At 40.3% G+C, this 16,357-nt stretch overlaps 1 protein-coding gene across 1 annotated transcript in view; it reads left to right on the top strand.

Annotated features, from left to right (window-relative positions):
• Positions 1–16,357, top strand: part of LOC121179604 (integrin alpha-5-like) — a 36,630-nt gene that overhangs the window by 16,271 nt on the left and 4,002 nt on the right. Inside the window, exons 13-26 of the mRNA XM_041034531.1 lie at positions 781–972; positions 1,063–1,108; positions 1,191–1,304; positions 2,480–2,535; positions 3,044–3,201; positions 5,209–5,346; positions 9,530–9,597; positions 12,360–12,510; positions 12,947–13,039; positions 13,552–13,631; positions 13,896–13,976; positions 14,087–14,192; positions 14,864–15,022; positions 15,167–15,274. Coding sequence (XP_040890465.1) covers positions 781–972; positions 1,063–1,108; positions 1,191–1,304; positions 2,480–2,535; positions 3,044–3,201; positions 5,209–5,346; positions 9,530–9,597; positions 12,360–12,510; positions 12,947–13,039; positions 13,552–13,631; positions 13,896–13,976; positions 14,087–14,192; positions 14,864–15,022; positions 15,167–15,274 — 1,550 coding nt within the window. The remainder of the gene's footprint in view (positions 1–780; positions 973–1,062; positions 1,109–1,190; positions 1,305–2,479; positions 2,536–3,043; positions 3,202–5,208; positions 5,347–9,529; positions 9,598–12,359; positions 12,511–12,946; positions 13,040–13,551; positions 13,632–13,895; positions 13,977–14,086; positions 14,193–14,863; positions 15,023–15,166; positions 15,275–16,357) is intronic.

The raw sequence follows: 16,357 nt of genomic DNA, 5'->3' as shown, positions 1-16,357 counted from the left end.
CTTATACGACCCACATCTTGAGGCTAACCTGCTATATTTAAAGTTTCATCAGTCTAGTCTCAGTGGAGTGTCTAAATGAGTAATGATGGTTTAAACTGGAGCTGCTACATCAATATTTACTTTTCATCCTTGTTAATTTGAGGATTTGCTGCTTTTCTCTGTGAAGCATGAAAGTAAACTGAGGTCTGTACTGTTTGGACAAAAATATTACAATTCTATTATTATTAACAACCTCAAGGGGTAATAATGAGGCAAAAGTGTTAGGCGATGTTGAAAAATGGCATCACAGGTTCCTTGAATCCACTATGACATCTTCAGATTGCTTGTTTTGTTGGATTTAAAACTTTAAAATATTCAGTTCACTCTCACAAAAAGCACAGAAAAGCCAATCCTCACATTTGAGAAGCCAGAAATAGTAAGTGTTTTGCTGATCAAAATGGTCTGAGTTAATGTTTTAGCACTCATTTAAAACAAGCTCAGATACTATTCCAAATCTGAAAAGCAATTTGGCAGCAGCAACTGAGTTACCGGCGGAGTCAGCACCATAATTCAGCCAAGTCTTATGGGGTAAACACTACAAAACAAAGCAAATCACCACAAAATAATTATCAGTAACTTCTTTACTGGCCCATGAAAAAACTTGACTCTCGTCCAGTCCAATGATTGTTTTGCTGATTTGGGAATATAAGCAGATTATGTTGCACTCACTGTAAGATGCTGTGGATGTAATGTACATATGCAGGTTGTATAACACACAGTGTTACTACTGTTTGCAATCAGACATGGCCATTGGCTGCCCCTATGGAGGAGACAACCAGCAGGGATTGGTTCTCATTTATAACGGTCATGCTGGAGGACTGATGGACATGCCCACTCAGACTCTCTCTGGCCAGTGGGCTTCCAGCTCTTTCCCAGCCAGTTTTGGCTTTGCTTTGCGAGGCAACAGAGATCTGGATCATAATGGCTACCCAGGTACAGCAGAAAACAATCCACCACTAGACCTTCATTAGCACTCTCTCTGTCTTCTGATTTGATATCTTGACTCACTTTTCCTCCATGCAGATCTGATTGTCGGCGCTTTTGGAGTAGATAAAGCAGTGCTATACAGGTATGTTAACGCTCTCAGCAGTGTAATGACACTAAATAAATAGATAATCATAAAGACTTGTATTGTTCGTGTCTTTGATCAGGGCTCGGCCAATAGTGAGCGCCAGTGCATCTCTCACAGTGCAGCCGACCATGTTCAACCAGGAGGAGAAGACCTGCAGGCTGATCACTAGAAATGAAACCATTGATGTGTCTTGGTAAAGTTCGGCTCCACTTGTACATTAATAGGAAGATTATACATTTGAGAATTTAAGAGTAGGTAATGAGCTCTCAGACTGAATAACAGAACATGGAAAGTCTCGCTAATGTTATGTAACTCACATCTTAGTTCAATTTCAGCTTTCTAAACATTTCCTCACGAGAATGTCAAATTACTTCATGTTTACCAGCTTCCTGTCCAAGCTGCTCTGAACTACACTCTCAGTATTTCAGATCCAGTGAATAAAAAGGGAAAACACACCCCGCTTTTATTCACGATGACGCTCTTTCCACCAGCTCAGTTTAACCATAGTATTAAATATGGAACATTTTTAGACTACTGTGACAGGCGTTTGCCAAACTGGCTGGAGTTTTATTATCGGCCCGGTAGCTTGATACAAGTAAGTATTTTTCTGTGTTTTTTGGTGTTTTTGCTGCCTTGGAAACAAAAAGGAGACAAAAGGAACAGAGAAGTGGAAGTGGGAGAAAGGTGGAGTATTCATAGGGAAAGCTGAAAAGGTACAGAGAGATTTGAAAAGGTTGTAAAAGGGTTGTAACTGTCTTGACATGAATCAGGGCTTACCCTCAATTCATGTGAGCATTTATATGACAAGTCGTAATCCTTAAGATTTTCAGTCCTGATTTGGTGACAGTCATGGTTACCATGGCAGCAGCGAGTGTGATTTGATAGAACAGCAAAGATGCCTCGAACAGCAGGATTTTCCCAGTGTTTCGTAAGTCAGGACTTTTAATGTACAAGTACAAAGTATATATAAGTACAAAGTTCCGCATTAGCAGGACATGATGTATAGAGAGTGAATAATGAGGCTGAAATCAGACATCAAACAGTAATACTGGATTACACGTATGCATTGTTTCCCTGTGGCTCCCTCCTGCTTGGGCAAGCAATCTGAATCGAGAGCAGGAATGGCAGACTACCAAGTAAAAACTACAATATGGAAAGATAATTTCTGAATGTAAATACATTGAGTGGGCATTACAGCCATAAGCAGAATCAAAAATAGGGTCTGAACTGATGAAAATCTTGAGGATTATAACTTTGCATAATACATAGAAGTACCCCAAATCAATGTAAACACATCTCTGTAAGCTCAGTGTGCATGTATTTTAAGTGTTTTTTTTTTCCTTCTTTTTGTCTGTGTTCAACCTCCAGTGTCAGCATCACTTTCTGCCTGCAGGCTAATGGGAAGCACCTCCCCTCTCATCTAGGTGAGGCACACACACACACACGCACACATACACACAGATGGTCCCTATTACCTTGCTTTCTTTGTATAGCCACAAGTATGCTGGACCTCACTGTGGTCAATTTGGCAGTTAAGATCAAGATAAAAGAATAATCATGTAAATACAGGGTAACTTGGTGGGCTCCGGCAGTTTAGAAAAGTGTGTGTGTTTATTTTAAGTGTGCGGGTGTGTATTGTCTGTGTTCTCTGCATAGTTGTTGTCATGTGGGCCACAGCATACCCCGTGTGTATCTCTGTATACCGTATAGGGAACAAAATAGCACATAAAGGCACTTTGACATAATGAAGTTTACCACTCTGTGTTTGTGTGTGGTGAGGCATACATATAGTGTATCTGTGCAGATATGTGTTTGTGTGCTTAAGCATATATTTACATGAATTTGTGCTTGTAACAGGCAGATGTACTGATTTGATATTCACTTTCTTACTTTTACCCTGTGTATGTGTCTTCATATGTGTGTATTTTCAAGGCTTTGTGGTCGAGGTTCAGTTGGACAGTAAGAAGCAAAACCAGAAGGAATCCATAAGGAGGACTGTGTTCCTGGACAGTCAGCAGCCCAGTCTGGTGAAGGCCATCAGCCTCGCCAATGGAGAACGCTTGTGCCATGACGCCATGATCTATCTACGGGTCAGTCACACTAGATGTGTTTCCACCTCAGTGCTTAAACCTCAACGCCTCATGCTTTTTTGGTATATTTCTATGAGGTAGACAAGAATAAATAATTAAACAAGCTGCTAGCAGCTCTGTTAGAGCTGTTTATCTCTGTTAGAGCTGCTAGCACAGTGGTGCTTTGATCTTAATGCTAACATCAGCATGCTAATATTATCACAAAGGCAATAGTAACATGCTGATGTTTTGCAGGTCTCAGGTGTAATCAGGTATAATGTTTACCATTGTCACTATCTTAGTTTAACACTAAGCACAAAGTACGGCTGAGGCTGATGGGTTTGCCATTTTTCAGGTGTTTGATCTTTAACGAAAGTATTGGACACCTCCAAATTTTGATCTGGTGATGGAGCAAGATGAAAGTTAGGAGATCACAGTCATTATTAGAAATCATCCTGAGGGGAACATGAATGTCTCATCCAAAATTTCAAGGCAGTCCATCCAAAAATCATTGAGAGGTGTCACTATAAACCAATAAGTAAACCTCATGGTGGCACTAGAGGAAGGTTAGGGTAGGTTGGGTTCATTCTGTGGGGACCATGAATGTCTGCACCAAACGTTGGTGGAGACGTGTGTTTGGACCAAAAGTAGTGGACTGACCAACCATTGCTGTCAGTGTGGCTAAAAACACTAAGTGAACAATGGAAAGAGTTAAGAATTAAGAAGAAAGAACACACATGCACATGAAAGGCATGAGCCATGAAGTGTAGGGAAGAAGAACACTGAAGCTAGCAAACACTTATGCACACGATGGTGATGGTTTTAACACACAAAATCAGCTAAGGAAATGTTTTATAAGAAAACAAGTACACTTAACATGCTTGTTAGGGGTCATTGATACACACTGTGCTTTGATGAGAAACTTAATGTAAACGTGTTGGTTGCAAGAAAACTCACGTGGGTACCTCTAAGGCTGGACTGTTTTTAATGCTAGCTTGTATCTGCTTAGAGTCCACCATACAGCTGTTTCCACATGACTGCTCATGTCACTGTAGAAACTATGCACATGAGCAATCATGGCCAAATATGATGATAAGACCCAGGTTATTTTTTTTAACTTTAATTTCAGTCATATTTAATGCTGTCACCTGAAGATGAAAACAAAGACAGATCATTTAGAAACATAAAAGTATTGTGCACTAACTATTTCTCAGGCCAGCCATCTCAAGTCTGTGCCTTTTATGTCTTCCAAATTTACAAATTTTCCGGGTCTTAATCCTGTGCCAGAGCCCTGCTGGCTTTCATTCGAGCCGTCTAATCACAGACTGCTTTGCACCTGCGGCACCAGGTGAATGCAATTAACTCATTGGTAGGACCGAGGTTAAAGTCATTTCCTAATAGACAGTTTGAAGTTTCTGTTTGATGTGCTATTTGTGGTGAAACTACTACAGTACCAATCTTCTCGTCACTCAGTGGTGACCTGATCAAAGTCAATGTCTGACACAAACACTGAAGTCATATGTGTCGATGTTCACTGTAAGGGCATAATGATCAGAGCACTCTGCTCTTTGACAGGATAAGAGATGGATGGAGTAGAAACTGCCAACCGTCCACTCACCTGTCTGTCCACACTTATCTGTCCACACACCGTTTCTTTCTGGTACTCTTTCTTTAAACAGGCCATGGTCTAACAGAATTTATTTCACATCTCAGAGAGACCTAAAGTAGACTAAATCTTCCACTTAAGCCAATAGTTACTGTAACATCTGCTTTTGATTTCATTTAGTTTGATGATGTTTTTCTAGCACATTTACTTAGAACAAGATTTCACAATAATTTTCACCAAAAGACTGAAAATTTCTACATTGACGACACATTTCTAACCATCTGTGTCATATTGTCGCACTGAATACTGAACAAAACAGCACATTAGTACACCAGAAGTGAAGGTTTATCAAATCCAAGGAGACAACATGTGGATTTGTGTCATTATCATTAATGACTCAGACAGTTTTATCTTTGCTGCAGGGTGAAGAGGAGTTTCGGGATAAACTTTCTCCCATTTACATCAGCCTCAACTTCAGTCTGGATCCTCATGCCACAGTGGCCCAGCATGGCCTCAGACCAATCCTGAATTATCACACAGAACAGGTTATAGAGCAGAAGGTAAGGATTATGTAATAATACGCATTAACTCATGAAACCATAGCCACATAAAGGCCATACAGTACATCCAGTTACATCATACTGCACTTACAGAGTATGCTGTTTGAACATGATGTGGAATAAGTGCATGTCAGAAATCTGCCCGAAATTTCCAGCCTGGAAATCCTTGAAGCACTGCTCTGTTTCAGTTCTCCTTAGAAGTTGAAATCTCCAAGGATATGAAGTGTATCTCTGTTTAGAGTCACAAAGTGTATCTATATATTACATGACCACACTAAACATCTAGACTGCACCACTCAAATGGCCACACGCCTCGCTTTTTATGAACTAAACAGATGGTCACCACAACGATTACCAGCAGAAAGAGAGCATAACAGATGGCACGATGAAAATGTTCAAAACTTTACTAAACAATCTAAAATCAAGTACAAGTGGTTCTTATACACACAGAGGTTCTCTGTACTATATATGTTTAACTCTACTTTCCCTACCACAGCACAGTTCCTACTGTTTACATTTTGCATGCAGCAAATTTATTTGAAAGGCAAAGACGGAGGTTACAGGCTGCCATTTTAAAACTGACATCAAATATAAGGGCCCTCTATAATGCTGAACCCCATGTGGTTAGAGGTTGAGGGTCAGGCCCAATAGAGCAAGAGCTGATTACAGCACTCTGGTCTCCATTGGTGTTTTTTCCTATATGAAGAGTTAGAGGGTTTATGAAGGACTGGTGAGTCATGGCTCTGCAAAAACACAGAGAGAGGACTGACATCCCCGTTTGGGTGGGGCGGTGCTCCGCTCTCAGACATCTGGTTGTGGTTTGTTTATGTATGTTGTCAGTGGTCTCCTCCACCAAGGCAAGAGCCAGATCCTGAAAACGTGCACATGTTTATGTGAGTGATATAAGGTAAAGTGAGTATGTGATGTGGCTGTGTGAGTGTGGATGTCATGTGCTTGTAACTATCTATTTTTTTCAAGAGTACACTCAATATTTCAGCCCAGAAACCTTCTCCTTTTGAGAGAGGAATTAACAGGCTTTTCATCCTCCTAACACCCAGCACAATTTAATAGAGCTGGCTCAGTATATATTTTACATTGAGGTATCAGTGTTCCAGGATTACGAGAACCATGTTCTGAGTCTGAGTAATATAAAAAAAATTGTATTAATAGTGTAACACAAAAGCTCCTATTAAAGGATTTAGCAATTATTATTATTATTATTATTTGCCTTACTTTTATTTATGGAATCATAGTGCTTTAATTTTAATTTTTGAAACTACAGTTCCCAATACCAGTCCACAACAAAATAATAAAATATCAAAATAACAAAAACAAAACAAACTGGTCTAAAGTGCAAGTTCTAAGGTGTTAAGAAGGCGGACAGCGCTGGGATATGTGCTGGTCTGGAATCTGGTTGTTCTAATCCTAATGCTCCTCAGTCTTTTGTAAGAGGGCAGAGAGTTAAAAAGGCAGTTTGCTGGATGAGTGGATCTGGTCTCATAGATTTCAGACAAAGATGTCACCTCTTGTCCCATGATCCTGACTGCTGTACACACTACACCATTCAGCTGCCGTTTCTCCTCTGCGGTCAGACTTTCAAACCAGACAGTGATGCTCTCCACAGCTGCTTGATTAAAAACATAACATCCCTGGGCCTGACACCCCCACTTTTTGAAGTTGTTTCAGAAAATAAAGTCTTTGGTGAGCTTGTGTTATCATGCTTGTGTTAACATCTGAGTCATGAACTAAGAGTTAAGATGTATGGCTTTGGTGCAATCTGTGACAATCTGGCACTGAGGGTTGTCATAGCAACTGTTTCTGCTGCAACATGTTGATAAACGCACCTTATCAGTGAACCAGACTACAACAACTAACTTCCTGTTGTTTTTAGAACATGCGCCTGTCGCTTTTATCTCATGCAGTATCTTTGCATCATGCATAGACTGTATATAAATATATACATATATTTTATATACAGTCATGGCTTCATCTTACTCCCTCTCCTCCCCCCTGGGATGCGGGCCTCACAGTGTGAAAACCCCTTGTTCTAATATTTGAGTTTACATGTCGAGTAGAGCTAAGCTCCATGCTGACAATGTAGCATACACTACGTTGACTGACACCATAGTTGTGGTGTTCAGCCTTGCTGCTCTGTCTCCCCAGCTGAATGCATGTATTTAAATGGAATGGATTTCACTGCCTTCTACTGGGCAGGGTCCAGCAAGAGTTACATACATTTCAGAAGAGTGAAGGATGGAGGGAAATGAAATGAGTCATCGCTGAAAATCCTGGTTTTGCAGCCATCAAGTCATTAAAACTATATATTTTGGAAGTGATGTATTCACTATAGTGCATTTCATGTTAAATCATTGCTGGGCGTGGTCACAATGTAATAGGCCACAGTTCTGACCACACCAGCAGTTAAAGCTACACCACTGGTCAAAAGTTTTAGATCAGAATTACAAACCCTCTGTCTGTACAGAGACAGTGTTGGAACAAACTGTGTTACTAAGCCCTCTGACAGTAGCTGATTTCTATCATAGAACATCACCGGTGTTTTCGGCTATAATTCAGACTAGAATGACAGAATAATTTGCTGATGGTATTTTGTTATGAGGGGGGAATGATATGTTTTTGGCCTATGGAATGAAATTGGACATGAAATGAAATTCAGAAAATCTTGCATGTTTATTTTACAACATAGTCCCCCTCTTTGACCTCTAGAAAGTGGTCCACAGCAGCGATGAAGTCATCATCACTGTCAGAATCGTGACCACTGAGCTCCTTCTTCATCTTGGGGAAGAGGTAGTACTCAGGTCAAAGGACAAAAACAAGTCAAATCAGGTCAAGGACCTCGTTTGGTGATGACCCCTAGAGCCCGAGGTAGCAGATGACTACATGAAGGCTGATGTTCATTTTTCAGACAGCACTGACTTGCAATTTTCAGTTACCTAAAACAAAAATACCACAAAAGTTAATCCCTTAAACAGTTGAACTGCATGTGCATATAGCAAGAGCTGGATAACTCACCTCCTTCTACCTTACCTTACCTTACCTACCTCTTCATTTTCATTCTTTGTCTGGTAGCATCCCAAAAATCACTGAACATAGTCTTAGCATGCAGTGGAATAGTCATTGGTCTACTAGGTATCATTGAGATGTAGGTATAATTGTGAGGTAAGCATCATGGTCTATTCATTTAAGAGCTGGAGGGAGATATGGGTCACATGGATCAAAGATATGGGAAGATAATGAGATAAAAGTGAAAAAGAGATGAAAAGTCGTTAGAAGGAAGGGAAGATAAGCTGGGACTCATCACTAGATCTTAGTAAGTCTATTACAGAGCGTGTGTGACCCTGTCTGTTTGGTGTTAAATGACCGATAGCCTCTCGAGTGAATGTAAAAGCAGGGACTTGAATGAGAAATCTCCACTGAGACGCTGTTAACCATTGCCAGGATGATTCTTTGCTCTCTGTGGCCCTCCATAGCATTCTTCTGGAATCTAATGTTTCCCATATGTTGGAGAGATGGGGCCATGGCAACAGTGACAGTATGGAGCTACATAGGAGAAATGGGGGAGACAAAAAAGAGAGAATAAAGCAAAAAGTTCAAGGGACATACTGGAAAAGACAATACCGTCAAATCAAATCACATTTATCTTTAACTGCGGTTTTTGCCAAGTCGTCTGTCATGTAAGACAGAAGAGCAGATTAAGCCCAGTTGTCTTTTAAATGCAAGGTTTTCGCTCTTTTATTGAGTCCTTTCCACAAAAATGTAATACTTGTTTAGATGGAATTCATCATCCTTTCATCCTCCTAAACCTTCACTATGTTTCTGTATTCTCCCCTTTCTTCTTTCCCACATGTAAAGCACATACTACTTCAATCCTGAAAACATGAAAGGATACTGCCTTAACACAATTCCTTGGCATCTGGTTGTTACAAATATTGTTACAGTTTTGTGCATATATGGAGGATATGTATAGTCTATATCCTCTTTTATCCTTTCATTAAATCATGAATCTGGCATAGTGGCTTCTGTAAACATCCTCTTCCTCCAAAGCTTTATTCTCTCCATAGCTTTGGACTCTGTTCCCTTGGTTCCTCTGTGTCTTTCAACCATCATATCCATCCCTCGCTCCTCCCTCCTCCCCCATTTATCTCTATTCTTCTTTCTCTTTCAGGCCCAGATTCAACTCGATTGTGGAGAGGACAACATCTGTGTCCCTGACCTCAAACTGGCTGTTAATGGGTGAGAGGAAGTCACCTTTGTATTACTTTACCTGATTCAACAAACAAAACTTCAGCCCTCCGGCTATGCAGTGTTAATCTGCCACAGACGATGTGTCTGGTGGGTCGTTCGTCTGATGCATTTCAAGTGATGCATTTTATGTTTCTGGTTACTGTGAAGGGAAAATAAGAAGAAAGCATAGTTAGCATGAGCCATCTTGCCATCTTGGCTGAGCAAAGTAAACACTTCTAGGAAACAGACACAAAAAAGTTGCCACATGACAGCCACATTGTTGAAAGCAGTATTAGTTGAGTTTTTTGGCCACTTGAGGGAAGCAGAACAAGCTGTAAATGTAATATTGACATAAGATTGATATGGCTAATGTATATTTACACATTCAGTAGACACAGAGCAACCTTAGCATTCATCAGAAGTCATTTTTCTAACCACTCAACAAATGTAAGTCCAATGTTCACACTCCTTTTAGCCCTGTTTTGGTCTCCACCAACTCCTGAGGTAAATATCTGGCTCTGTAGTTGCAAAATTCTCCACTAAATTCTCTAGTTAGTTGCTAACTTTGTCTGCTCCTGATTGCTGGGCAGGTGAGAGAGATGAAAACTGCTGTTAGTTTCTTCAGTGAGTTAAGTAGTATTGTTGCTATGGTTACCCTCAGGTAAGACAGAGATTTTGGTGAAAAATAATCAAAGAGTAGAAGTTTAGGAATGATAGACCAAGGAATAAACATGATTCTGTGCCTCAGCAATGATCCGATGCTGTTTACAGCTCATAACATGCTTACACTGGAGTATAGATATGAAGGAAAGATTCCTGGCTCTTGGCACACTCACTTATTGTTGTTAATTAATCATGTATCCTTGTTTGTGAATGGACGTCAGCCAAATATTTGGCAGCGTCTCAGTCCATTCACAAAGCGAACACACTCGCTCAGACTCTCTCCTCCGAGCCAGCTAGCTCTGTTTTTTATTACGCGGCCATGTGATTTCTCTTAGCTGCAGAAATACACTCAGTGCGAAAAGTTTCCCATGAAAACTCAGAGAGCTGCATTTGTAGTTGCCACAGGACCAAATGATTCAGCACTTTCACTAAACAGATTTTCCTTTCACTGACATACTATAAGACGCAGCATTTTTCTCTTGCTCGCCAAGAATTCACAAACAGTGGATGTTTAACATTCACAGCCCAGTGGTCTGTCACTGGTGTTTCGGTTTTGTCCTCTGGCTTCAATTACACTTTCATGAGCTTTATGATTCACTGTTATATTTTCCTGTAGTTTAACATCTCAACTATACGCTGCAGACTTCTGTCCGTTCTCAGCATCTGCTCAGTGTTGGTGTTAAGTTATCAGTGTTGCTTCCTCTGCAGTTGCTAAACTTGCCCGAGCCTAATTAAAATCATCTGGCGGTTGTCTTACCTAGCGTGGGGTCACTGTGTCCAGAACCTCTGAAGAGAGGGGGAGGGAAGGAGGAAACAGGGAATGAAAGAAGAACCCTGATTTTGACCCTCAACCAGACTCCTTTCTCCCCTTCCTGCTCTATAGAAACATGAATTTACAGCCACGAAGGGTAGATATTGGGGGAGGGCTGGAACTGGCGGGTGTCAAGACGATTTATCACTACACTGAAAGTGTGTTTGCACACAGGGGCGTCACTGTAAACACTCAGAACAAGGTGGGGGTTGGTTTCCTGAGACAAATCACAGTGATCAGATTTGGGTCATTACTCAGGTCAGTCATGGGCAGATATGCAGGAGAAAATGGCCTTTGGGGACTATCTAATACAGAGATGCATTGTCTGGAAAACTTCACGTCCCTGCTTTTCATCATGTTTTGCAATTGCTTCTTGGGCATTTTGGCTCATTCTCTGCACCAACTCACTTAAAATTGATGCAGCAATAGAGATAGCACGTATTAAACTGTGCCAGCATATAGAAGTTGTAAATGGAAGCTGCTGTTTTTTGCCAATTTGATTGCCATAGGTAAATGGATTTTTCATTACCAACAATAAAAAATGTCATGGGAAATACCACTTTTTTAAAAAAAAGAGAAAAGACACTGTTAGCAAGCTTCCATTTGCTAAATGGTGCTACTCAAAGTACATGTGAGGCTAATGGGAACGTCATTAGTTTTGCTGCTATTGGTCGTAAAACATTAGACATGTTGGAAATTTGACTTGATGATGGCACCAGATGAAAAATTTTTACAGTTCATCCTGAAGGGGGCATGATGGTCTGTACTGGATTTCATTCCAATCCATCCAATAGATCTTCAGACATTTTGTTGAAAACCACAAATGCCAATCTCATGGTTGCCATAGAGGAAAAGGTATCACCAAACTCAGTAGGGCTGATCCTCTGGAACAATGAATGGCTGTAAGGTCTGCAGTTTTTCTGCTTTTAATTTCGTTGCTCCCATCGGTGTTTGTTTCCAGCTGCAGCAGGCACTTGTTTTCAGCAATACAGCTCTGAAAACCTCTGGGGCGACAGATAAAGTTAGTGACAAGCATGGTACAGTACAGTAACATAGTAGAGCATTTAGCAGCTAAAGAGTCAAATATTTCTCTCAGGCATTGCTGGAAAATACATCTGCCAAATGTGTAATTACTCAGCTTAACCAGGTGAAATACATTCATCAACATACTGTCCCCAAGTGGCAAAAAATAAATAAATAAAATCTATGAATGTGGGTTTAGGACAGTGTAGGACAGTGCTGTCTGTAAGTTTCATAGCCAAGCCAAGGTGATGACGTTGTGCTTCTCCTTGTCCAGTGACAGAACAGAGGTTTACCTGGGCGATGAAAACTCCTTGAGTCTGACCTTCAATGCAAGGAATGAAGGAGAGGGAGGGGCATACGAGGCTGAGCTCTACGTGGTACTTCCCCCAGAGGCCGACTACAGTGGGATAGCACGCAACAATGTGGTGAGGAGGACAACTGTCTCTGTAACTATACCCTTAGCTATGGCTTTTTGTTGTATGTGTGAATACCGGCAATTATTATTATTACTATTATTATTTCCTAATTACTGAAATATCATTATTCTCTGGCTTTCATAACAATGTACAGCATGTTTGCTTATTAATTTATTTTTGTTTGGTTTCCCAGTAAAGTAGCATTTTATTGCAGTGCTGTACATTAACTGATGTGGAAAACGGGGATCTGAGCAGAGGAGAAGCACTGTTGTGGCAGAAAACACATTTTGATCCTTGTTATAAAAGTTGTTAGTCCACCATCTTATCGAGATGTCTTGTTAAAAAAGATGGGCAAAATGTTTTACGTAATGTGTTATTGTATGTAGTAATGTTAATATCAGAGGTAAAGAGTTGACAGTATTTGATGTTTTTGTGTCCTTTCCAGAGTTTGACTCAGCTGACATGCAGCTATGAGGCAGAAAACCAGACTCGCTATCTCGTGTGTGATCTGGGAAACCCCATGAAGCCTGGTACCAGTGTAAGAGCCAACAAAGCCCACATGTTTCTTTTGGCCTTTCTCAGGTTTTGTGTCTCAGTACAAATAAGTCAAGTTAAATTGTTCTTGCATAGTGTGATTCATACATAAGCAAACTCAAAATATTTTCATATTGATCTGATTAAACATACAAAACATCAGTCAAACTTTTATGTAAAAATGAATCTCCCATTTCCAAAAGCAGGGGAATAACTAAGCCTGGAATAAGAGTCCAGGTTCTGTTTATGACTATTCACTATCTTTTTTTTTTGTGGAAAAAAAATAATTTGTCCCTGGCACCTTAAAGAATAAAAACAGTTTGTCAACTTTTCATCATCAGCAAAAGAATCAGATGGACTTATATAAATATAAGTATATAATATATATAAATATATAAATTTTTTAGATCTGCTGAAAAGTGTGGACAGAAAGCAGAAAAGTATTCTATTTTTTTATTATGAATTTTTCATGTTTCTGGGATTAATTGTTTACATTTTCTGTGGGTCACTTCCTAGCTGTGGGCCGGCCTCCGGTTCACTGTGCCCAGACTGAAGGATACTCACAACACTGTTCAGTTTGAGCTCCAAATACGAAGGTAGGTCACAGCTAGAATTTCTTTTAACTTTTGTTTTTTAAATGCTTTTATGTTCAGTTTCAGACTGCAAGTTGACAAGTATTAAATTAGCGTTTGCCATTTTAGGGATCAATATTAGTCATGTTCTGTTAAAATCTGTTAAAATGAAATCCAGAATTACTGAACTCTTAAATTTTGGACTGTAGTCTTAAACCCTTACATCAGAAAATGGTCAAATGTTTCTGAAACATCTAAGGTTATGTCTTTCTGTTGCGTCTTCTGTAGTAAAAATGTAAACAACTCTGAGAGTGAGGTGGTGCTGTGTGAGGTGGAGGTGGCTGCGATGGCCGATGTGATTCTTCAGGGGTGAGGCTTCATTGCAGACTCCACACTACATCATTACATTACTGTTATATAATCATTCTTATCACTGTAATTCTGCTCACTGCTAAACTCTGTGTTTGTGTCTGCTGCAGCGTTTCTCGGCCAGACAAAGTCGTCTTTCCTGCCCCCAACTGGACTGTAAGTCAGAGTCTGAGGGAAGAGCAGGACGTTGGCCCTGAGCTTCAGCAGGTCTATGAGGTGAGCTGTAATTTCTTACAAAACCTACATGCATTGAGAATTTATGTATTTGTACAATTCTTACTGTTCTTCCACGTCTGTTTGTTGTTTTTTTTATGGAAAGGTTGTGTAAAATTTCCACAATTATTAAAACACTGTACTTAATTATCAATGTGAGAGGGAGTGTCAGAAAGGGGGGAGTATAGTGTAATTTTTATTTTTGCTTAAAGAAAGGTAGTCCAATTTTTTCTTGGAGAACAGGGAAGGGCCTTTTTTATTTCTCTCACTCCATATCTATATTTCATTTAGGCCTTTGCTAGATTTATTATGGATCAAATAGTTACATCAACAGGTTATCTTTCATGTTTTCTTTGCCATATGCAAAGGTCAACAGAGCTATCTCTGCTGTAACAGCTCTTTATTTTACTCATCGCAGTCATATACAGTAAGTAGAGAGTAGGAGCCAAATGTCAGTGTTGAGAAACACAATACATGTGGAGCTAAACAGAGATGATTAGATAGACTTTATCTCTAGCAAAGACCATTTCATACTCTACACTTTGATGCTGAGCAATAAACCAAGCTCGCAACCCCGGCTATCTATTGATTTAACCCCTAAAGGTCCTTTGTGTTTCTTAAGCAGGTTTAAGCAGAAACAGTATCTTAGTTCAAACTCTCTCTCTCACTTTCAGCTGGTGAATAATGGTCCCAGTGTGATCAGCCAGTCAACGTTAGAGGTGAGATGTCCTCTGAGGGCTCACGGCCACGAGCTGCTCTACCCTGTGGAGGTGGTCAGTGAGGGGCCGCTCAGCTGCTCCTCCAAAACAACCTTTAATGCACTGAAACTCAAGGTGAGGACACACACTCAAACCCACACCCACACCCACACCCAGACACACACACACACGCAAATGGTGACTAACCTTGTTCTATTCTTGTCCCTGAACATTAGATTGTTTTTGTTAATGACTCTGTTAATGTCTCTGTGTATGCAGCTCCAGCCTCCAGCACCAGAGGGTCCCACGTCACTGAAATCCAACACTGAGCACCACGTGCAGAGGAGGGAGGTGTACAGAGATCCTCTGGCTGAACAAGGAAACCTGGTGAGAAACTGTGGAATAGATAGAACATACAGTTTTAAAGAAGTTTATCTTTATACTGTTTTAACGCTGCGCCTTGTGTATGGATGGACACAAATATACAAACTACATCTCTATGGACTACAAAGACAAAATCAGTTTCACTGATTTAGCATTGCACTCCTACAGCATTCTCTGCTCACATGGCTGGACTGCTTTTTGTCAAAGCATGAAATTTTCAATGGAAAGTAGCTAAAGCTGCTGGAAAAGCTGCAAAGTGTTGATGGATGACGGTGGTGTAACCTCTCCAGCAACTCATCAGCTCATCAGCTGCCATGTTTTTATATTGGTTTTCTCATCTGATGGCAAACCTATGCACTTTAGCAGTGTAAAGACCCAAAATAACTACTTCTGGGTGGATCAGCCTTTTCTCTCCTAACCTCCTGAGAACATTTGTTCTTCATCAGGATAGATCAGTTGACTCCATGTATCTCATAAAAACCCCAGGAGGTGTTTGTTTTTCTCTTTCTCTTTCCTCCTTGACTCAGCGTGTGGAGGGAATCATGATGACGTGAGTCTGCAGAGCTTTTCAGTCCAAACACACCACAACAGAGGCTCCTAAAGTCACTGGCTCTTGTGTTGAGTGTTCAGTGCCACTGGGTTTTTTATGCGACTGTGTGTGTGGCTCTGCTGAGTGGCTTTGTGCACTTATGTTGTGCATTTAAACTAAAATAGTCCAACCAGGTTGTTCTGCCCTCTGAAAAAGATTTAAATTATAATGAGATTATTTCTTTCAGCAGAGGAAATGGGAATAGATATAATGAGCTCTGGTCAACATCTCCTGCTGCTTGCCATAATTGTTTCTGAGATGCAGTTAATTAGGTTTGTGATTTACGGGGTTGCTTTGGTGTGGCCTGCGTCACTGACTGTAATGCCACTGACAGCTCATCTCTTATGGCATTCAGATGAACCATCTTTAAATTAGAGAATCCAACCACATAAAGATGTTTCCAAACATCCGTCCTCCACTGTTTGAGGGCTGAATGATTAATTAAGTAGTGAAATGAGTTATAAATCAGTATCAACCTAAGGAGACATCTACAGTAA

This window comes from Toxotes jaculatrix, chromosome 3, assembly GCF_017976425.1.
Source record: "Toxotes jaculatrix isolate fToxJac2 chromosome 3, fToxJac2.pri, whole genome shotgun sequence".
Taxonomy (NCBI): domain Eukaryota; kingdom Metazoa; phylum Chordata; class Actinopteri; family Toxotidae; genus Toxotes; species Toxotes jaculatrix.
Note: the sequence above shows the minus strand (reverse complement) of the source record. Positions and strands in the feature narration are given on the sequence as shown.